The 23755-nt window shown below is 42.5% G+C and overlaps 2 protein-coding genes across 2 annotated transcripts in view; both read right to left on the reverse strand.

Annotated features, from left to right (window-relative positions):
• Window positions 1-346: 346 nt before the first annotated feature.
• Window positions 347-5003, reverse strand: LOC125559741 (sushi, nidogen and EGF-like domain-containing protein 1). The gene is made up of 3 exons (XM_048721347.1): window positions 4904-5003; window positions 2463-2876; window positions 347-927 (listed from the first exon to the last, which is right to left on the reverse strand). Exons 2-3 carry the CDS (start codon window positions 2818-2820, stop codon window positions 692-694), a joined length of 594 nt encoding a protein of 197 aa, XP_048577304.1. The 5' UTR covers window positions 2821-2876; window positions 4904-5003; the 3' UTR covers window positions 347-691.
• A 1002-nt stretch (window positions 5004-6005) lies between these two features.
• LOC5501806 (von Willebrand factor D and EGF domain-containing protein) overlaps window positions 6006-23755 on the reverse strand; it is a 125575-nt gene continuing 107825 nt past the window's right edge. Inside the window, exons 16-21 of the mRNA XM_048721322.1 lie at window positions 11397-11654; window positions 10315-10429; window positions 8123-8536; window positions 6392-6586; window positions 6243-6296; window positions 6006-6136 (exon numbers count right to left, since the gene is read on the reverse strand). Of these exons, the coding sequence (XP_048577279.1) occupies window positions 6045-6136; window positions 6243-6296; window positions 6392-6586; window positions 8123-8536; window positions 10315-10429; window positions 11397-11654 (1128 nt within the window). The 3' untranslated portion in view covers window positions 6006-6044. The remainder of the gene's footprint in view (window positions 6137-6242; window positions 6297-6391; window positions 6587-8122; window positions 8537-10314; window positions 10430-11396; window positions 11655-23755) is intronic.

A 23755-nucleotide genomic window follows, 5' to 3' on the forward strand; every position in this document is an offset into this window, starting at 1 on the left:
CCAGTCGAACGTAAACGCAAGAAAAATCCTTCGCTTGCACCTGTTGCACTTTGCTCGAGTGTAGGCAAGTTATTCTCCGTAAATTTTAACACCTTATGTCATTTTAGGTTATTTACCTTGAATCGGCTAATTTGGGCATTAAGCCAAACGACTCCTGGATTCGTTTAAGAGATGACTTTGGGGTAAACCAATTTTAGGGTGGTAATATCACAAGGCAACTTTACGAAAGTTTTACGTCCAAACTTATTTATGTTAATATAACCTGTGAAAAGTGGTCTAGAAAAGGATTTCATTTCGAGATGATGATAGTCGTACCGGTACAATATGGGGTCTTTTTTTGTTTTTAAAATTTTATGGTAGATATTTTTGGTTTTGACATTTTGGTCTATATTGATGAATGATAATGAGACTTACCCATGCCTGGAAGAGTATCGGTAGGAGTTTGTGTCGTAGGACCAGATGGTGTACTCTCTTGAGCTTAAATATCAATCAGGACTAACATTATAGCAGAGGTTAAAGGATAACTCGCCCTCGAATATACGAGACAGACAGACAGAAGGACAAGAAAACGGATGGTCATTACCATTTGTGTGGTCACGGTCTTGTGTGTTCTGTGGTCGAGTTGTTGTTACAGGGGCTGTACAAAAAAGTAATTAAGCAGTAATAGATATTCATTACTTAATAAAATGGATCAGATATCTATATATACGCCGTTTAACTTAGCCTTGGTGCCTATACACGTCTTCCCGTCGCCAATAAGACCGTCAGGACACGATCGACACAACACTCCATCCGGGATTTCTCTGCACTTAACTCCTGGGTAACACGTGTCTTCGCCACAAATGCGCTCTTTCTCATCACATAGGGCGCCTTTATAGCCCACGTGACATCGGCAAGTGTAGTTGTTTATTCCATCGATACATGTTCCTGAGAATGAATGATCAAAATTTCAACAACAATTGTCGAGTCCCGATAACGGATCATGCAAAAGAAATGTGGAAACATTGGGTTATCGGGGTGTTGTTCGAATGAAGATGTTCGAATAACAGAGTGTTCTTGTTACCGTGGGTTCGGGTTTCTGGGTATTCGGGTTACTGGGTGTTCGAGTTATTGAGGATTCGGGTTATTGAGGGTTCGGGTTACAGGATGTTCGAGTTTTTGAGTTTTCGGGTTACTGGATGTTCGAGTTATTAAGGATTCGGGTTACTGGGTGTTCGGGTTATTTAGGGTTCGGGTTACTGAGTGTTCGGGTTATTGAGGGTTCGGGTTACTTGGTGTTCGGGTTATTGAGGGTTCGGGTTACTTGGTATTCGGGTTATTGAGGATTCGGGTTACTGGGTGTTCGGGTTATTGAGGGTTCAGGTTACTGGGTGTTTGAGTTATAGAGACCAAAAATCCTCGATTTTTATACCCTACCAAAGACCTACGGCCAAAATTACATACCCTACCGCTCAAAATTATACCCAATAAGTCGTGATTAAAGCGGAAATTCACTGTCAATCAAATGGTGTTTAAATAAATTGTCTTTTTCGCTTAATGCGGCAATGTGTGTATTGGTCATCCATACTGACAACATTGTCCACTCTACCAGAGACCTAACAAGAAAACAAGCAAAAAGCGAAAAAAAGATACCCTATCGTAGACCTCAAGAGCCCAAACACCCTACCCTAAAGGGCGGCACATACCCGTATAACAAATATGAGGGAGTACCCACCCCCTCCGGGCTAGCTTTCTTGTTTTTCCACGGCGTTTGCGCTACTCGATCGAGCCACTGTGAAAATATAAGCGCTTTATTTTCTTCACAAACGTTTTGCTAACTTTCAATACATCTGCGATTTTCGTGTTATTCAAGCCAACCTGAACGAGCAAGTAAACAACTCTCCAACGAAGAGCAAGTGGGTAACTTCGAACCATTTCGATCAGTAATGGCGGCTTTCCGTTTCAGGTACCGGCTCCATTTGATTGACGGCTGAGAATCGCCAATTGCCAATCGCCGATTAAGCTCAGGTGGTCGCGTAACAATGCATACAGTGGTAAAACCCGATAAAAGGCAATAGCTCTTTCAAACTTCATTTATTATTCAATAGCTATTTTGCCAATCTGGTGAACGGTTCTGGTCACAAGAATGGAACTATTCTAGCGAGACTCGGAAAGCGTGACCAAATAGGTTTCATTTCCTGGAGAAAGCGGAGTTGAATAAAAGTGAGTTTTGAATGTTTTCACTACATAAACCATTACATTTACTACTTAACTAACATTACTCGATTAAAAGTTTTTTTTATTATTAATAAGTACATGCTAGATCAAATATGATCGCTCATGCAAACGTGATATTTTAATATCGTGCAAACGTGCTACACACAAACATGGTAACTAAAATGTACCATAAAGAATGGGGGTAATGGTGACAAATGATTCACAAGATTACCACCTCGCCATCATTTCACGGGCTTTCGCCTTACCGTTGACACAAAGGCTAGGTTGGCAATCATCAATGTCACTTTCACATCGGCTTCCGTTGAATCCCGCAGGGCAGGCGCACTCGTACTGGCCAGACACCCGTGGGTGGTAGGGGTGGGGATGGCATGTTCCCCCGTGTTGGCACGGGCACTCCATCGCCTTTACAGTAACTGTCGTTGTATCGCTGGCGTTGCACTCATCGGTGGCTACGAATTTGAACGTCTTGCTGTCGGAGGTGGTCATGGTGATGTTCAGTTGTCCATCTGGCGTGAACACGTAGCCCTGCGCGTCGGTGTTGGCAAGGGAGTACGTAACGGGACGGTTATCTGGATCCAGAGCTTCAATCTGAAGCGATAACATCTCTCCAACTAATGCGAATTGAACTGGAAGTGTGGTGAAAACAGGCGGGGAATTAACTGAAAAAGATATTTAAGTAATATTTAGTCAATATAAAATTGCCACTTCATTGAAATAGCCAGTGTTTTCATTATCAAATCTAAAAAAAAAATAAAAACTAAAGTTCAAACTTCGGACACCGTTTTTGTTCTTGACTTCTTCGCTTCGAATACATGTATCCGTAAAGTGTTGCCTTGCGTAAATAGCGCCACAAAATCACGTATTCCATTTTGTAGCATTTTGAATTCTAAATTATTCAAACTATTTACTTCAAAGTGTGTGATGACCATGAATCACTGGCTGAAAGATTCCTCTATCGTTTTCACCATTACGCTTGTTCCATGTAAACTGACTATTTGCGTTTCACAATTACGCTTGTTCCATGTAAACTGACTGTTTGCGTTCCAGCATTACGCCTGTTCCATGTAAACTGACTGTTTGCGTTTTACAATTACGCCTGTTCCATGTAAACTGGCTCTTTGCGTTTTTCCTTTACGCCTGTTCCATGAAAACTGACTGTTTGCGATTTACCTTTAAGCCTGTTTCATGTAAACTGACTGTTTATGTTTAACCTTTACGCCTGTTCCATGTAAACTGGCTCTTTGCGTTTTACCTTTACGCCTGTTCCATGTAAACTGACTGTTTGTGTTTTACCTTAAAGCCTGTTCCATGAAAACTGACTGTTTGCGTTTTACCTTTACGCCTGTTCCATGTAAAAATGACTGTTTGCGTTTTACCTTTACGCCTGTTCCCTGTAAACTGGCTGTTTGCGTTTTACCTTTACGCGTATTCCATGTAAACTGGCTCTTTGCGTTCTACATTTAGGCCTGTTTCATGTAAACTGGCGCTTTGCGTTCTACATTTACGCTTGTTCCATGTAAACTGACTGTTTGTGTTTTACCTTAACGCCTGTTCCATTTAAACTGACTGTTTGCGTTTTACCTTTACGCCTGTTCCATGAAAACTGACTGTTTGCGTTTTACCTTTACGCCTGTTCCATGTAAAAATGACTGTTTGCGTTTTACCTTTACGCCTGTTCCATGTAAACTGACTGTTTGTGTTTTACCTTAACGCCTGTTCCATTTAAACTGACTGTTTGCGTTTTACCTTTACACCTGTTCCATGAAAACTGACTGTTTGCGTTTTAGCTTTACGCCTGTTTCATGTAAAAATGACTGTTTGCGTTTTACCTTTACGCCTGTTATATGTAAACTGACTGTTTGCGTTTTACCTTTACGCGTGTTCCATGTAAACTGTTTGCGTTTTACCTTTAGGCCTGTTCCATGTAAACTGGCGCATTGCGTTCTACATTTACGCTTGTTCCATGTAAACTGACTGTTTGTGTTTTACCTTAACGCCTGTTCCATTTAAACTGACTGTTTGCGTTTTACCTTTACGCCTGTTCCATGAAAACTGACTGTTTGCGTTTTACCTTTACGCCTGTTCCATGTAAAAATGACTGTTTGCGTTTTACCTTTACGCCTGTTCCATGTAAACTGACTGTTTGTGTTTTACCTTAACGCCTGTTCCATTTAAACTGACTGTTTGTGTTTTACCTTAACGCCTGTTCCATTTAAACTGACTGTTTGCGTTTTACCTTTACGCCTGTTTCATGTAAAAATGACTGTTTGCGTTTTACCTTTACGCCTGTTCCATGTAAAAATGACTGTTTGCGTTTTACCTTTACGCCTGTTCCATGTAAACTGACTCTTTGTGTTTTACCTTAACGCCTGTTCCATTTAAACTGACTGTTTGCGTTTTACCTTTACACCTGTTCCATGAAAACTGACTGTTTGCGTTTTAGCTTTACGCCTGTTTCATGTAAAAATGACTGTTTGCGTTTTACCTTTACGCCTGTTCCATGTAAACTGACTGTTTGCGTTTTACCTTTACGCGTGTTCCATGTAAACTGTTTGCGTTTTACCTTTAGGCCTGTTCCATGTAAACTGGCTCTTTGCGTTCTACATTTACGCCTGTTCCATGTAAATTTGCTCTTTGCGTTTTACCTTTACGCCTGTTCCATGTAAACTGGCTCTTTCCATTTTACCTTTACGCCGACTCCATGTAAATTGGCTGGTATCTGGCTGGCATTGACGACACCACTCATTCGGTTTAGCATCGTTTTGCGCAAAACAGTGGCCATTGATCAAGCTATAGTCACAGCTATATCCAGTACGGCATAGAATAGTCAGCTATAGTCACAGCTATAACCAGTATGGCATAGAATAGTCAGCTATAGTCACAGCTATAACCAGTATGGCATAGAATTGTCAGCTATAGTCACAGCGATAACAAGCACAGCATAGAATAGTTAGCTATAGTCACAGCTATATCAAGCACAGCATAGAATAGTCAGCTATAGTCACAGCTATAACAAGCACAGCATAGAATAGTAAGCTATAGTCACAGCTATAACAAGCATGGCATAGAATAGTCAGCTATAGTCACAGCTATAGCAAGCACGGCATAGAATAGTCAGCTATAGTCACAGCTATAACAAGCACAGCATAGAATAGTCAGCTATAGTCACAGCTATACGGTTCAATAGGAAGTGAACGCATAAAAAGGGAGGCAGAGAAAGGTAGAATTAGAGCAGAAGACCCGGAGGAACCAGGACTGACGGAATTAAGCAAGTACCAATCTACGCTGTTATCTTGTCTACGTTGTCGCGAACCCCCCGTGACATTACAATGACTTATTATAACCTAGCTATCAGATGCCTGGGCGGAACAGACGAGAACGCTGGCTTTATGAAGCTTCGAGACCCTGAACTTATGTAAGAACTTGAGCGCGAGCGTGAAAACCAGTCGAACGTAAACGCAAGAAAAATCCTTCGCTTGCACCTGTTGCACTTTGCTCGAGTGTAGGCAAGTTATTCTCCGTAAATTTTAACACCTTATGTCATTTTAGGTTATTTACCTTGAATCGGCTAATTTGGGCATTAAGCCAAACGACTCCTGGATTCGTTTAAGAGATGACTTTGGGGTAAACCAATTTTAGGGTGGTAATATCACAAGGCAACTTTACGAAAGTTTTACGTCCAAACTTATTTATGTTAATATAACCTGTGAAAAGTGGTCTAGAAAAGGATTTCATTTCGAGATGATGATAGTCGTACCGGTACAATATGGGGTCTTTTTTTGTTTTTAAAATTTTATGGTAGATATTTTTGGTTTTGACATTTTGGTCTATATTGATGAATGATAATGAGACTTACCCATGCCTGGAAGAGTATCGGTAGGAGTTTGTGTCGTAGGACCAGATGGTGTACTCTCTTGAGCTTAAATATCAATCAGGACTAACATTATAGCAGAGGTTAAAGGATAACTCGCCCTCGAATATACGAGACAGACAGACAGAAGGACAAGAAAACGGATGGTCATTACCATTTGTGTGGTCACGGTCTTGTGTGCTCTGTGGTCGAGTTGTTGTTACAGGGGCTGTACAAAAAAGTAATTAAGCAGTAATAGATATTCATTACTTAATAAAATGGATCAGATATCTATATATACGCCGTTTAACTTAGCCTTGGTGCCTATACACGTCTTCCCGTCGCCAATAAGACCGTCAGGACACGATCGACACAACACTCCATCCGGGATTTCTCTGCACTTAACTCCTGGGTAACACGTGTCTTCGCCACAAATGCGCTCTTTCTCATCACATAGGGCGCCTTTATAGCCCACGTGACATCGGCAAGTGTAGTTGTTTATTCCATCGATACATGTTCCTGAGAATGAATGATCAAAATTTCAACAACAATTGTCGAGTCCCGATAACGGATCATGCAAAAGAAATGTGGAAACATTTGGGTTATCGGGGTGTTGTTCGAATGAAGATGTTCGAATAACAGAGTGTTCTTGTTACCGTGGGTTCGGGTTTCTGGGTATTCGGGTTACTGGGTGTTCGAGTTATTGAGGATTCGGGTTATTGAGGGTTCGGGTTACAGGATGTTCGAGTTTTTGAGTTTTCGGGTTACTTGATGTTCGAGTTATTAAGGATTCGGGTTACTGGGTGTTCGGGTTATTTAGGGTTCGGGTTACTGAGTGTTCGGGTTATTGAGGGTTCGGGTTACTTGGTGTTCGGGTTATTGAGGGTTCGGGTTACTTGGTATTCGGGTTATTGAGGATTCGGGTTACTGGGTGTTCGGGTTATTGAGGGTTCAGGTTACTGGGTGTTTGAGTTATAGAGACCAAAAATCCTCGATTTTTATACCCTACCAAAGACCTACGGCCAAAATTACATACCCTACCGCTCAAAATTATACCCAATAAGTCGTGATTAAAGCGGAAATTCACTGTCAATCAAATGGTGTTTAAATAAATTGTCTTTTTCGCTTAATGCGGCAATGTGTGTATTGGTCATCCATACTGACAACATTGTCCACTCTACCAGAGACCTAACAAGAAAACAAGCAAAAAGCGAAAAAAAGATACCCTATCGTAGACCTCAAGAGCCCAAACACCCTACCCTAAAGGGCGGCACATACCCGTATAACAAATATGAGGGAGTACCCACCCCCTCCGGGCTAGCTTTCTTGTTTTTCCACGGCGTTTGCGCTACTCGATCGAGCCACTGTGAAAATATAAGCGCTTTATTTTCTTCACAAACGTTTTGCTAACTTTCAATACATCTGCGATTTTCGTGTTATTCAAGCCAACCTGAACGAGCAAGTAAACAACTCTCCAACGAAGAGCAAGTGGGTAACTTCGAACCATTTCGATCAGTAATGGCGGCTTTCCGTTTCAGGTACCGGCTCCATTTGATTGACGGCTGAGAATCGCCAATTGCCAATCGCCGATTAAGCTCAGGTGGTCGCGTAACAATGCATACAGTGGTAAAACCCGATAAAAGGCAATAGCTCTTTCAAACTTCATTAATTATTCAATAGCTATTTTGCCAATCTGGTGAACGGTTCTGGTCACAAGAATGGAACTATTCTAGCGAGACTCGGAAAGCGTGACCAAATAGGTTTCATTTCCTGGAGAAAGCGGAGTTGAATAAAAGTGAGTTTTGAATGTTTTCACTACATAAACCATTACATTTACTACTTAACTAACATTACTCGATTAAAAGTTTTTTTTATTATTAATAAGTACATGCTAGATCAAATATGATCGCTCATGCAAACGTGATATTTTAATATCGTGCAAACGTGCTACACACAAACATGGTAACTAAAATGTACCATAAAGAATGGGGGTAATGGTGACAAATGATTCACAAGATTACCACCTCGCCATCATTTCACGGGCTTTCGCCTTACCGTTGACACAAAGGCTAGGTTGGCAATCATCAATGTCACTTTCACATCGGCTTCCGTTGAATCCCGCAGGGCAGGCGCACTCGTACTGGCCAGACACCCGTGGGTGGTAGGGGTGGGGATGGCATGTTCCCCCGTGTTGGCACGGGCACTCCATCGCCTTTACAGTAACTGTCGTTGTATCGCTGGCGTTGCACTCATCGGTGGCTACGAATTTGAACGTCTTGCTGTCGGAGGTGGTCATGGTGATGTTCAGTTGTCCATCTGGCGTGAACACGTAGCCCTGCGCGTCGGTGTTGGCAAGGGAGTACGTAACGGGACGGTTATCTGGATCCAGAGCTTCAATCTGAAGCGATAACATCTCTCCAACTAATGCGAATTGAACTGGAAGTGTGGTGAAAACAGGCGGGGAATTAACTGAAAAAGATATTTAAGTAATATTTAGTCAATATAAAATTGCCACTTCATTGAAATAGCCAGTGTTTTCATTATCAAATCTAAAAAAAAAATAAAAACTAAAGTTCAAACTTCGGACACCGTTTTTGTTCTTGACTTCTTCGCTTCGAATACATGTATCCGTAAAGTGTTGCCTTGCGTAAATAGCGCCACAAAATCACGTATTCCATTTTGTAGCATTTTGAATTCTAAATTATTCAAACTATTTACTTCAAAGTGTGTGATGACCATGAATCACTGGCTGAAAGATTCCTCTATCGTTTTCACCATTACGCTTGTTCCATGTAAACTGACTATTTGCGTTTCACAATTACGCTTGTTCCATGTAAACTGACTGTTTGCGTTCCAGCATTACGCCTGTTCCATGTAAACTGACTGTTTGCGTTTTACAATTACGCCTGTTCCATGTAAACTGGCTCTTTGCGTTTTTCCTTTACGCCTGTTCCATGAAAACTGACTGTTTGCGATTTACCTTTAAGCCTGTTTCATGTAAACTGACTGTTTATGTTTAACCTTTACGCCTGTTCCATGTAAACTGGCTCTTTGCGTTTTACCTTTACGCCTGTTCCATGTAAACTGACTGTTTGTGTTTTACCTTAAAGCCTGTTCCATGAAAACTGACTGTTTGCGTTTTACCTTTACGCCTGTTCCATGTAAAAATGACTGTTTGCGTTTTACCTTTACGCCTGTTCCCTGTAAACTGGCTGTTTGCGTTTTACCTTTACGCGTATTCCATGTAAACTGGCTCTTTGCGTTCTACATTTAGGCCTGTTCCATGTAAACTGGCGCTTTGCGTTCTACATTTACGTACATTTATGTAAACTGATTCTTTGTGTTTTACCTTAACGCCTGTTCCATTTAAACTGACTGTTTGCGTTTTACCTTTACACCTGTTCCATGTAAACTGACTGTTTGCGTTTTACCTTTACGCGTGTTCCATGTAAACTGTTTGCGTTTTACCTTTAGGCCTGTTCCATGTAAACTGGCGCTTTGCGTTCTACATTTACGCTTGTTTCATGTAAACTGACTGTTTGTGTTTTACCTTAACGCCTGTTCCATTTAAACTGACTGTTTGCGTTTTACCTTTACGCCTGTTCCATGAAAACTGACTGTTTGCGTTTTACCTTTACGCCTGTTCCATTTAAAAATGACTATTTGCGTTTTACCTTTACGCCTGTTCCATGTAAACTGACTGTTTGTGTTTTACCTTAACGCCTGTTCCATTTAAACTGACTGTTTGTGTTTTACCTTAACGCCTGTTCCATTTAAACTGACTGTTTGCGTTTTACCTTTACGCCTGTTTCATGTAAAAATGACTGTTTGCGTTTTACCTTTACGCCTGTTCCATGTAAAAATGACTGTTTGCGTTTTACCTTTACGCCTGTTCCATGTAAACTGATTCTTTGTGTTTTACCTTAACGCCTGTTCCATTTAAACTGACTGTTTGCGTTTTACCTTTACACCTGTTCCATGAAAACTGACTGTTTGCGTTTTAGCTTTACGCCTGTTTCATGTAAAAATGACTGTTTGCGTTTTACCTTTACGCCTGTTCCATGTAAACTGACTGTTTGCGTTTTACCTTTACGCGTGTTCCATGTAAACTGTGTGCGTTTTACCTTTAGGCCTGTTCCATGTAAACTGGCTCTTTGCGTTCTACATTTACGCCTGTTCCATGTAAATTTGCTCTTTGCGTTTTACCTTTACGCCTGTTCCATGTAAACTGGCTCTTTCCATTTTACCCATACGCCGACTCCATGTAAATTGGCTGGTATCTGGCTGGCATTGACGACACCACTCGTTCGGTTTAGCATCGTTTTGCGCAAAACAGTGGCCATTGATCAAGCAGGAGTCATGCTAAAACATTGAGATGATAATGAAACGTTCATGGGAATCAGTTTAAGGCATATCGGCGAAAAGGGGACACAAGACGGAGTATTTAGGGACGAGCTAGGTGCTATGCTCGATTGATGCAAGGGAGCACGGCAGAATGTGCTTCATTAAACGCGCGATTGAGATTATTACGAAAATAAACCTCTTTGTTATGGAATCTGGGTAAACCCCAAGAGTCGAAAGTCAGAGACTCGAGACTTATAGGCCGAAAGTCGGAAAGATATCTAAAATATCGAAGAGTTTTACTTTTCCTCGCTCATGAATTTTATTTTTACTTTAAACATATTTCAGATATCTTGTTCGACTCTCGGCCTATCAGTCTCGACTCTAAGGGTTTACCCAGACTCCTTTGTTATGCAACGCGTCATGTGTGTTTGTTTTGTAAGTGGAGTTATCAGTAGCGCTGTTGGGGGTGTGGGGCTCGGATTATGAAGTGGATTATGTTTGTCAACTGTGTCTTTGTTCGTATCATCGGCCCGAAGATATTGGATACGCGTAATGTCGACACGAAGTGCCGACGAAGGATGCACGATGTGCATCTTCCTCTCTTCGGAAAGCATTCGTTAAATAGGAACACATTTTGCCGTGCTCCCTTGATTGATGTGCTCATTTTTTTATGTTTGTTAATCCCTTCTGTCTATTGGTATTAGTAAATCTATCAATATGATAGGGGGGGGGTCTGTCCCTTACTCGGTGGAAAATAGTTTTCGTGTTATAGATGGTGCCATTCTATAGAATTGTAATCAAGTTAACGGGATTGTCGAGTTATCGAGGCCTAGATCCCTCGGATGATATCAAACTCTCACACTTTGACAAATTCATAAATCTAAGTCTGAACTTTTTAGAATATTTTTCAATCACTTTTTATAGGTGGTGATATTCGGGATATATTTCCCAGGGGGGGAGGGGAAGGGGGCGTTCGTATACATACCCTGAGGACACAAGTGCCTGTCTTGCTGCACCTCATACAGACGGAGTCGTACGATATAAACCTCATCTTCTCCAGACTGGCGTCGATCTTGTTGTTGGAGATCCTAATGTACAGTCCTCCCGCAGGGGTCCCGGGATTGTCGTAGTCCCCTATCTTCGTTGGAGGGTCCGGAAGGCTGCATTTGGCCCCAAATAAGTCAAACTGTTCGCCTTGTAGCTCGTGTGGTGATGAGTTTGGTGTCCAGTTGTTGCCATACACCTGATATGAGATCAATCACAGTTTAGAAACTGACAACGGGACTGTGAGATAAACCAAACTTATTTTTTTCACCTTGAATTCGGTTGCGTGACATGTGAGATTCTCTGAAGGTATAAATCCATCACCAAAGATGTTGGTCTTCTTGCATGGCCTCCTTCTAATGTCACACAGACCCACATCGTGAATCCTAGGAGAACCATCGACTTTAATCACACATCGAGAAGATAAATACTGTTGTTTTTGTCATTGTTGATAATGGTGAAGATAGTAATGAACGCTGGCAAGGAAGAGGAAGAGGACGAAGATAATGATGAAGATAATGATATTGACAATGGTTACGACGACGATGATAAGGATGATGATAATAATGATGATGATGGTGATGGTGATGGTGATGGTGATGGTGATGGTGATGGTGATGGTGATGGTGATGGTGATGGTGATGATGATGGTGATTATGATTACGATGTTGATGATGACGGCAAAGAAGACACGTGATTATGATGACTTTCCAGTTTCAGCCATATTGCCTTGGTCATGAGGATATTGTTTGAGGGTCATTACCATATTGTTTGAAGGTCATTACCATATTGTTTGAGGGTCATTACCATATTGTTTGAGGGTCACAATCATATTGTTTGAGGGTCATTACCATATTGTTTGAGGGTCATTACGATATTCTCTCAGTCATAGACTTCGCCTCTCGGTCTTCTCTCTCTATTACTGCAGTTTTACAAATAAAGCGCGTACACAGGGGGATGCGCAGGGTGCGTGCGCACCCCCCTTGGCGGCCAAAAAGTGGACCATTTCTTATTAAGGAATCTTTAAATACTTTGCTTTTTTCAGATGATACCTATTGCTGCGCACCCCTCTCGGCAAATCCTGGGTACTTGGCTGCATATTCTGTGTACTCTCGCAGACGACTGTAACTAAATCGCCTTCTGGTTTCTGCTATTCAATCCTTAGAGCGTTTCAGCTGGCCAGCACTGAAATGGTTCCAAACCACGCCACCTCCCCTTAAGGCGCTGACCAGCGCTGAAACAGCACCAAATTCCGTTACATTGAATCATGGAGGCCAAAAGGCGATTTAGCAGTTGGAATTCGTTGACACGAGTTCGCCGATATTGAAAACTGCAGAAATGATACGGAAACGATGTGTTGATTGACATCTTACAGTTTGTTCACCTACCCAAGAAGTTCATGTACTGTGTCGATTGACAGGTTATCATTTGTTTACCTACCCAAGAATTTCAAGTGCTGTGGTGATTGACATGTTACCGCTTGTTCACCTACCATAGAAATTCTGGTACTGTGTCGATTGACAGGTTACCAGTTGTTCACCTACCCTAGAAGTTCTGGTACTGTGTCGATTGACATGTTACCGCTTGTTCACCTACCCTAGAAGTTCTGGTACTGTGTCGATTGAAATGTTACCAGTTGTTCACCTACCCTAGAAGTTCTGGTACTGTGTTGATTGACAAGGAGCAGTCTAGTGATGTGAAACCTTCTTCGCAGATACAAGTGCTGTTTGAGAAGTTGCCATGGTTACTGCACTCGTTAAGGCAAAGGTTTTCTACGATATCTGAAAATAATGATGATGAAAAAAGAGCTTATTGATATGATAAAGATGATTGTTATGATATGAAATATTTAAATGGTAATCCTCTAACAAATTTACCTTTGCATAGACCAAAATAACTCCGGGAAGAAAAGGTATTCATTGTATAATCTTGTCTAATCTTGGATGACTCAAATAAACTGGTGACCATGGTAACGGTGTGATCCTTTATTTTTTATCAATGTTCACCGTGCCAATGCTCAGCAAGAATGCAGGATGGGGGAGGGGCAGTCTTGGGTTTGCAAGTCGCCTCTTCTGACCTTAACAAAGCGTCCAAAAATAAAAACGTCCTTAAAAGCCCAGCCATCAAAACACCTAATCTTTAAAACGCTAAAAACGCTAGACCTAAAATACACTAGACCAAAATCCAGCCAATAAAACGCCTAACGATAAAAACGCCCAAGCTTCAAAACGCCCAGAGATAAAATCGCTATAGACAAAAATAAAGCCCAACCATTAAAACACCCAACTTTTAAAATGCTAAACACTCTCGACCATAAAAACAGCCATTGTACGTGGTCCCTACGTCATCACCGTGTGAGAACCCGACTTGGCAGTTATCAAAAATGCCCACATTGTTAGTTGTGAGCAGCTAACAATGCTAATGTAAGTTATCCAAATGCGTGTTATACTCCACCCTAAGCCGACAGGTCATCTAAGATTCCAAAACAGATGTATAATCAGTATGGCGCGTCCAAAGGCCCTCCCCCCCTATTCCCCTTCACTTTCCCTCTACATTCCACCTCCCCTCCCCTTCCCTCTACATTCAACCTTCCCTCCCTCTCCCTCTACATTTTACCTCCCCTCCCCCTCCCTCTACATTCCTCCTCCCCTCCCCTCCCTCTACATCCCACCTCCCCTCCCCTCCCCTCTACATTCCACCTCCTTTTCCCTCTACATTCCACCTCCCCTTCCCTTACCTCTACATTCCAACTCCCCTTCCCTCTACATTCTACCTCACCTTCCCTTCCCTCTACATCCCACCTCCCCTCCCCTCCCCTTCCCTCTACATTCCACCTCCCATTCCCTCCAATTCCCTGTACATTCCACCTACCCTTCCCTTCCCTCTACATTCCACCTACCCTTTCCTTCCCTCTACATTCCACCTACCCTTTCCTTCCCTCTACATTCCACCTCCCCTTCCCTTCACACTACATTCCACCTCCCCTTTCCTCCACACTCCACCCCCCCCCCCCTTCCCTTCCCTCTACATTCCTGGCCCTAAAACCTTCCTATTCCCCAAATTTACCTTCTTTACCATCCTTACCCTTCCCCCTGTAAATTTTTCCGTCCCCTTTCCCAGCCTAGCACTCTATTTTCCCCTTGTCTTTCCGAAGCCCACCCACCTCCATGACACTTCTCCATCACCAACACCCCTAGCATGCCTCCAACTCCCCCCTGTAAGCCTCACACTTAACCCCTCCCACTCACCAAGCCTCACACTTCACCCCCTTCCCCTCACCAAGCCTCACACTTCACCCCCTCCCACTCACCAAGCCTCACACTTAACCCCCTCCCCCTCAACAAGCCTCACACTTAACCCCCTCCCACTCACCAAGCCTCACACTTCACCCCCTTCCCCTCACCAAGACTCACACTTCACCCCCTCCCCCTCACCAAGCCTCATACTTCACCCCCTCCCCCTCACCAAGCCTTACACTTCACCTCCTTCCCCTCACCAAGCCTTACACTTCACCCCTTCCCCCTCACCAAGCCTTACACTTCACCCCCTCCCCCTCACCAAGCCTCACACTTCACCCCCTCCCCCTCACCAAGCCTTACACTTCACCCCCTCCCCCTCTTCAAGCCTCACACTTAACCCCCTCCCCCTTACTAATCATCACACTTTACCCCCTCACCAAGCCTCACACTTCACCCCCTCCACCTCACCAAGCCTTACCCTTCACCCCCTCCCCCTCACCAAGCCTCACACTTTACCCCCTCACCAAGCCTCACACTTCACCCCATCCACCTCACCAAGCCTTACACTTCACCCCCTCCCCCTCACCAAGCCTCACACTTCACCCCGTCCCCCTTAACAAGCATCACACTTCACCCCCTTCCCTTCACCAAGCATCACACTTCACCCCCTCCCCCTTACCAAACCTCACACTTCACCCCTTCTCTCTCACCAAGCATAACATTTCACCCCCTCCCTCTTACCAAGCTTCACACTTCACCCCCTCCTCCTCAGCAAGCCTAACACTTCACCTACTCCCCCCCTCACCAAGCCACACACCTCCCCGGCCCTCCCCCCTCACCAAGCCTCTCATTTCATCCCCTTCCCCTGCCTCGCTCTGCCTTTGCCTCCCCTCCCCCAGCGTTGCAATTCATTTCCCTCTCCCTGACCTTAACCCACCAGCCTACCCCATTTTTCCAAAGCCCCGTCATTCCTTCCCTCTAATCTTCCAATTTTCCACACGTCAATGGCTATGGTTGCACTATATACAAAGCCCTGCCATTCCTTCCCTTTCATCTCCCAAAGCCCTGCCATTCCTTCCCTCTGATCTTCCAAATCTCGCCTTTCCTTCCCTCTGATCTTCCAAAGCCCCGCCATTCCTTCCCTCTGATCTTCCAATTTTCCACACGTCAATGGCTATGGAGGCACTACTTACCGTGCTCCCTAGTTTAGGCCTGATCCGACTTTGCAGGGGGTCATAAACACAATTTTCTCCTTTGTTCCTGCAAGACGTCATATTACTACTCAGTGTTGGACCATCGTACCACTCGATGTTGAAGGAGACGTTACTCCACAGAGGAAAGGTGAAGTTGCACACCATGAATAGGTCCCTGTCGCCGGTAGTCAAGGGCTCCACCTTTGGCTTGGGGACCAGAAAACTCGGGAAAACGGCTTTCACGTCAGCTGTGATAATAGTACAAATACAATAGAACTCCGTTACTCTGAGAGATAGAGAAATCAGTTCGAATTATTAGCCGAGGCTCTAGGTAAAGGAGCTCACATGGAAATATATTTGCTGTTCAATTTTTTTATTGAAATCACGAACAAGTTATCGGTACCCTTATATGGGTCAAGGAAACCATTTAAAAAAAAGACTGTCAACCGGAATAAGAAAAAAAATCCAAAATTCCCAAATTTAAAAACTGTAATTCGACTCTCGGTGTATTGTATTCATTGTTCTGGTAAGACCACGACAGCTTGGGCTTTTTGTTTCTACTCAAATTTAAAAAAAATATATACAAGGTTAAGACAAGTCGGGGCGAGGTTGTATCCCCCCCCAAAAAAAATAATATCCACATGTTTTTGTATCGCCCCCCTCCCCCCGATAACAGTCACAGTCTGTCACAGCTCTGATATGTCTGGATTGAAGATATGGAATACCTGTGCAATTTGGTCCACTTAAGCCTTCGTCGCAGAGTATTCCATCGCCTTGAAAAAAGGATACAGTTTAAAAACCAAAAATGCCTACCAAACATTCCTCAAACGTTTGCTTTTCTACCACTTTGTAGATATGTGTACAGTGTTACATAATACACCACTGATATTTACAAACAGAATCACGCAAGCAGCGCAGCCATTCATGGTCACGAACTAAGCAAAGCCATAAATGGTCACGCAACGAGCACAGCCATTTATAGTCACGCACAAGCACAGCCATTTATAGTCACGCAACGAGCACAGACATTCATGGTCACTCAACATGCTTAGCAATTTATCATTACGGAAGGAGCACAGCCGTTCAAGGTCACAGAACAGGCACATCCATTCATGGTCACGCAACGAGCACAGCCATACATAGTCACGCAACGAGGACAGCCATTCACGGTCACACAACGAGCACAGCCATTCATGGTCACGCAACGAGCTTAGCCATTCATCATTACGCAAGAAGCACAGCCATTTATGGTCACGCAACAAGTATAGCAATTCATAGTCACGCAACGAGGATAGTCATTCATGGTCACACAACGAGCACAGCCATTCATGGTCACACAACGAGCGCAGCCATTCATGGTCACGCAGCGAGCACAGTCATAAATGGTCACGCAACGAGCACAGCCATTCATAGTCACGCAACGAGCGCAGCCATTCATGGTCACGCAACGAGCACAGCCATTCATGGTCACGCAACAAGAACAGCCATTCATGGTCACGCAACGCTTTCCTCGCGTGACCAGCTCCAATAACTGGTGTCCCGAAAACCTACCTGCGCAGTACGCCATTGAGCACCCATAAGGAGGTCTAAGATAGTAGCCATAGTACCCTCCGCTGCACATCTCCACGCACATGTCAATAGAACGGAAGCAGCCGTTGTTCCTGTTATTGACGTTAACTCACGCGGTAGTTTCCTTGGTTACCCCAATCGTTTCTGGGTGTGTCCCCCTCATCCATATCGGCGCGAAGGTTCCACACATGTTCGGCTCGGTTTTAGTGGTCGGGATCTCGCCGCCGACACTGCTAGTGAACCGATACCATCCGGGCTGAAGGAGGTAGTCGCACAAGGCGGGCTGCGGTCTTTTGTATCTGTATTTTGTGCTTCTATGCGGGTCTTTAATCGGGATGTAGTTCGCTGCTGAGCAGGGGTCGGCGGGCCTTGGGCAGCTTCTCCCGTCGGACGTTCCCTTGAAGCCAGTAAAGGCGTAAAGAACAAAGATACAAGCTGCAAATCTTCCCATTGTCAATTAGCTTTAGCTCAGAGGGAAAAAAAGAAAAGTAAAGTTGAGGGTGGCGATTTCAAAATCACTTGGGCGCATGCTCAAAATCCGGGCCACTGTGGAAGCGCAAAGCAAGACCGCACAGGCCGCGGGCATGTCCTTTAAACCAATACCGCACAGGCCGCGGGCATGTCCCTTAAACCAAGAAAGCACAGGCCGCGGGCATGTCCCTTAAACCAAGACCGCACAGGCCGCGGGCATGTATCTTAAACCTAGACCGCACAGGCCGCGGGCATGTATCTTAAACCAAGATCGCACAGGCCGCGGGCATGTCCTTTAAACCAATACCGCACAGGCCGCGGGCATGTCCCTTAAACCAAGAAAGCACAGGCCGCGGGCATGTCCCTTAAACCAAGACCGCACAGGCCGCGGGCATGTATCTTAAACCTAGACCGCACAGGCCGCGGGCATGTATCTTAAACCAAGATCGCACAGGCCGCGGGCATGTCCCTTTAACCTTGATTTACCAGTTTCTGCTAAAAACCAATATGTGGGAAAATATTTCAAAACTATTAACGAATAAAAACTATGCTATATGGCGTGAAGCACACATATAAATAGATGAATCCTCCTTCACAGCAATCACAATAAAGATACTTCTAGAGATAGAAATATACTCTTCGTGTTTTTGTACCATCCTGAATGGATAGAGTGATTAGGAACCAGTGTCTGGATGTCGGTAGTCAGTTAAATCTTTTATAATTTGTCGGTAGTCAGGAAGAATTATCGGTCTTTGTCGGTAGTCGGTAAATCTAAATTAGTATTCGCTTTTGTACCAGATTTTATGTATAAACTAGATTAAACATTATTTAGGATTGAGTAGTAATTGATAACTTATTGATAATAAATTAATTATGGATTAATAATTGACAGAAAAGTTGATGCAACATGAAAAACAGTGCAGATTCTGAAATGACGTATTTTGTAGATTGACGATGGAAGTAAAGAGTAAAAAGACGGGAAATAATGTCTGTAGTCGACAAATATTTTTTGTCGCTAGTCACTAGTTGTCGGTAGTCGGTTCAGGCCGTTTGTCGCCAGTCGGTTAACCCCATCCAGACCATCATGTTATGCAGAGTTATGCACTGCCTTGCATATTCCTATTATTGCGATATTGTCGTGATACTGTCGACAGTATTATAGTTTCTTTTTTTCTACAAAAAAGTATGTTTCTAGTATAGGGTAAAGCCAGTAAGCACTCCATAGTGTTTTATTCCGTGGATTATTACGGGAACATATGTGGGCATATTATGTTTTTGGGGATCATTCGCGCGCCGGGATCATTTGCGGTCCTGTACAGACATGAGTTTGAGATGTGCTCGCTAAAAAACAGCTTCTGTGAGCGGTGAGAGAGATTAGAGGGAATCAAAGTGGTTTCTAAAGACCACATTCTTTATCACATCATCTTTAAGTTATGAATAGTAAGAGAAGATATGAGATATTTGCGCCTTTTTGGTTTGTACTTATACTGTACATCTGCTTCAAAACACTCTTTTATGATGCTGAATGGATCATAAAGATCTTTTAGATACGAGTTAAGACATAACACGAATAGCATAGGGACTTTTAGATACGAGCTAAGACATAACACGAATAGCATAGGGACTTTTAGATACGAGCTTAAAGACATAACACGAATAGCATAGGGACTTTTAGATACGAGCCAAGACATAACACGAATAACATAGGGACTTTTAGATACGAGCTAAGACATAACACGAATAGCATAGGGACTTTTAGATACGAGCTAAGACATAACACGAATAGCATAGGGACTTTTAGATACGAGCTAAGACATAACACGAATAGCATAGGGACTTTTAGATACTGGCTAAGACATAACACGAATAGAATAGGGACTTTTAGATACGAGCTAAGACATAACACAAATAGCATAGGGACTTTTAGATAGGAGCTAAGACATAACACGAATAGCATAGGGACTTTTAGATACGAGCTAAGACATTACACGAATAGCATAGGGACTTTTAGATACGAGCCAAGACATAACACGAATAGCATAGGGACTTTTAGATACGAGCCAAGACATAACACGAATAGCATAGGGACTTTTAGATACGAGCTAAGACATAACACGAATAGCATAGGGACTTTTAGATACGAGCTAAGACATAACAAGAATAGCATAGGGACTTTTAGATACGAGCTAAGACATAACACGAATAGCATAGGGACTTTTAGATACGAGCTAAGACATTACACAAATAGCATAGGGACGTTTAGATACGAGCTAAGACATAACACGAATAGCATAGGGACTTTTAGATACGAGCCAAGACATAACACGAATAGCATAGGGACTTTTAGATACGAGCTAAGACATAACACGAATAGCATAGGGACTTTTAGATACGAGCTAAGACATAACACGAATAGCATAGGGACTTTTAGATACGAGCTAAGACATAACGCGAATAGCATAGGGACTTTTAGATACTGGCTAAGACATAACACGAATAGCATAGGGACTTTTAGATACGAGCTAAGACATAACAAGAATAGCATAGGGACTTTTAGATACGAGCTAAGACATAACGCGAATAGCATAGGGACTTTTAGATACGAGCTAAGACATAACACGAATAGCATAGGGACTTTTTGATACGAGCTAAGACATTGCACGAATAGCATAGGGACGTTTAGATACGAGCTAAGACATAACACGAATAGCATAGGGACTTTTAGATACGAGCTAAGACATAACACGAATAGCATAGGGACTTTTAGATACGAGCTAAGACATAACACGAATAGCATAGGGACTTTTAGATACGAGCTAAGACATAACACGAATAGCATAGGGACTTTTAGATACGAGCTAAGACATAACGCGAATAGCATAGGGACTTTTAGATACTGGCTAAGACATAACACGAATAGCATAGGGACTTTTAGATACGAGCTAAGACATAACAAGAATAGCATAGGGACTTTTAGATACGAGCTAAGACATAACGCGAATAGCATAGGGACTTTTAGATACGAGCTAAGACATAACACGAATAGCATAGGGACTTTTTGATACGAGCTAAGACATTACACGAATAGCATAGGGACGTTTAGATACGAGCTAAGTCATAACACGAATAGCATAGGGACTTTTAGATACAAGCTAAGACATAACACGAATAGCATAGGGACTTTTAGATACGAGCTAAGACATAACACGAATCGCATAGGGACTTTTAGATACGAGCCAAGACATAACACGAATAGCATAGGGACTTTTAGATATGAGCTACGACATAACACGAATAGCATAGGGACTTTTAGATATGAGCTAAGACATAACACGAAGAGCATAGGGACTTTTAGATACGAGCTAAGACATAACACGAATAGCATAGGGACTTTTAGATACGAGCCAAGACATAACACGAATAGCATAGGGACTTTTAGATACGAGCTAAGACATAACACGAATAGCATAGGGACTTTTAGATACGAGCTAAGACATAACACGAATAGCATAGGGACTTTTAGATACGAGCTAAGACATTACACGAATAGCATAGGGACGTTTAGATACGAGCTAAGACATAACACGAATAGCATAGGGACTTTTAGATACGAGCCAAGACATAACACGAATAGCATAGGGACTTTTAGATACGAGCTAAGACATAACACGAATAGCATAGGGACTTTTAGATACGAGCTAAGACATAACACGAATAGTATAGGGACTTTTAGATACGAGCTAAGACATAACACGAATAGCATAGGGACTTTTAGATACGAGCCAAGACATAACACGAATAGCATAGGGACTTTTAGATACGAGCTAAGACATAACACGAATAGCATAGGGACTTTTAGATACGAGCTAAGACATAACACGAATAGCATAGGGACTTTTAGATACGAGCTAAGACATTACACGAATAGCATAGGGACGTTTAGATACGAGCTAAGACATAACACGAATAGCATAGGGACTTTTAGATACGAGCCAAGACATAACACGAATAGCATAGGGACTTTTAGATACGAGCTAAGACATAACACGAATAGCATAGGGACTTTTAGATACGAGCTAAGACATAACAAGAATAGCATAGGGACTTTTAGATACGAGCTAAGACATTACACGAATAGCATAGGGACGTTTAGATACGAGCTAAGACATAACACGAATAGCATAGGGACTTTTAGATACGAGCTAAGACATAACACGAATAGCATAGGGACTTTTAGATACGAGCTAAGACATAACACGAATAGCATAGGGACTTTTAGATACGAGCTAAGACATAACACGAATAGCATAGGGACTTTTTGATACGAGCTAAGACATTACACGAATAGCATAGGGACGTTTAGATACGAGCTAAGTCATAACACGAATAGCATAGGGACTTTTAGATACAAGCTAAGACATAACACGAATAGCATAGGGACTTTTAGATACGAGCTAAGACATAACACGAATCGCATAGGGACTTTTAGATACGAGCCAAGACATAACACGAATAGCATAGGGACTTTTAGATATGAGCTACGACATAACACGAATAGCATAGGGACTTTTAGATATGAGCTAAGACATAACACGAAGAGCATAGGGACTTTTAGATACGAGCTAAGACATAACACAAATAGCATAGGGACTTTTAGATACGGGCTAAGACATAACACGAATAGCATAGGGACTTTTAGATACGGGCTAAGACATAACACGAATAGCATAGGGACTTTTAGATACGAGCTAAGACATAACACGAATAGCATAGGGACTTTTAGATACGAGCTAAGACATAACACGAATAGCATAGGGACTTTTAGATACGAGCTAAGACATAACACGAATAGCATAGGGACTTTTAGATACGAGCTAAGACATAAAACGAATAGCATAGGGACTTTTAGATACGAGCCAAGACATAACAAGAATAGCATAGGGACTTTTAGATACGAGCTAAGACATAACACGAATAGCATAGGGACTTTTAGATACGAGCTAAGACATAACACGAATAGTATAGGGACTTTTAGATACGAGCTAAGACATAACACGAATAGCATAGTGACTTTTAGATACGAGCTAAGACATAACACGATTAGCATAGGGACTTTTAGATACGAGCTAAGACATAACATGAATAGCATAGGGACTTTTAGATACGAGCTAAGACATTACACGAATAGCATAGGGACGTTTAGATACGAGCTAAGACATAACACGAATAGCATAGGGACTTTTAGATACGAGCCAAGACATAACACGAATAGCATAGGGACTTTTAGATACGAGCTAAGACATAACACGAATAGCATAGGGACTTTTAGATACGAGCTAAGACATAACAAGAATAGCATAGGGACTTTTAGATACGAGCTAAGACATAACACGAATAGCATAGGGACTTTTAGATACGAGCTAAGACATTACACGAATAGCATAGGGACGTTTAGATACGAGCTAAGACATAACACGAATAGCATAGGGACTTTTAGATACGAGCTAAGACATAACACGAATAGCATAGGGACTTTTAGATACGAGCTAAGACATAACACGAATAGCATAGGGACTTTTAGATACGAGCTAAGACATAACACGAATAGCATAGGGACTTTTAGATACGAGCTAAGACATAACACGAATAGCATAGGGACTTTTAGATACGAGCTAAGACATAACGCGAATAGCATAGGGACTTTTAGATACTGGCTAAGACATAACACGAATAGCATAGGGACTTTTAGATACGAGCTAAGACATAACAAGAATAGCATAGGGACTTTTAGATACGAGCTAAGACATAACGCGAATAGCATAGGGACT

This window comes from Nematostella vectensis, chromosome 14, assembly GCF_932526225.1.
Source record: "Nematostella vectensis chromosome 14, jaNemVect1.1, whole genome shotgun sequence".
In the NCBI taxonomy this organism is placed as follows: domain Eukaryota; kingdom Metazoa; phylum Cnidaria; class Anthozoa; order Actiniaria; family Edwardsiidae; genus Nematostella; species Nematostella vectensis.

Excerpts from the sequence above, each read along its gene's own strand:
- LOC125559741 (XM_048721347.1), bottom strand. The coding sequence starts at position 2,820 with ATGTTATCGCTTCAGATTGAAGCTCTGGATCCAGATAACCGTCCCGTT. Across the intron at positions 928-2,462 it reads ACCTAGCCTTTGTGTCAACG|GAACATGTATCGATGGAATA; the intron begins GTAAGGCGAAAG and ends ATTCATTCTCAG.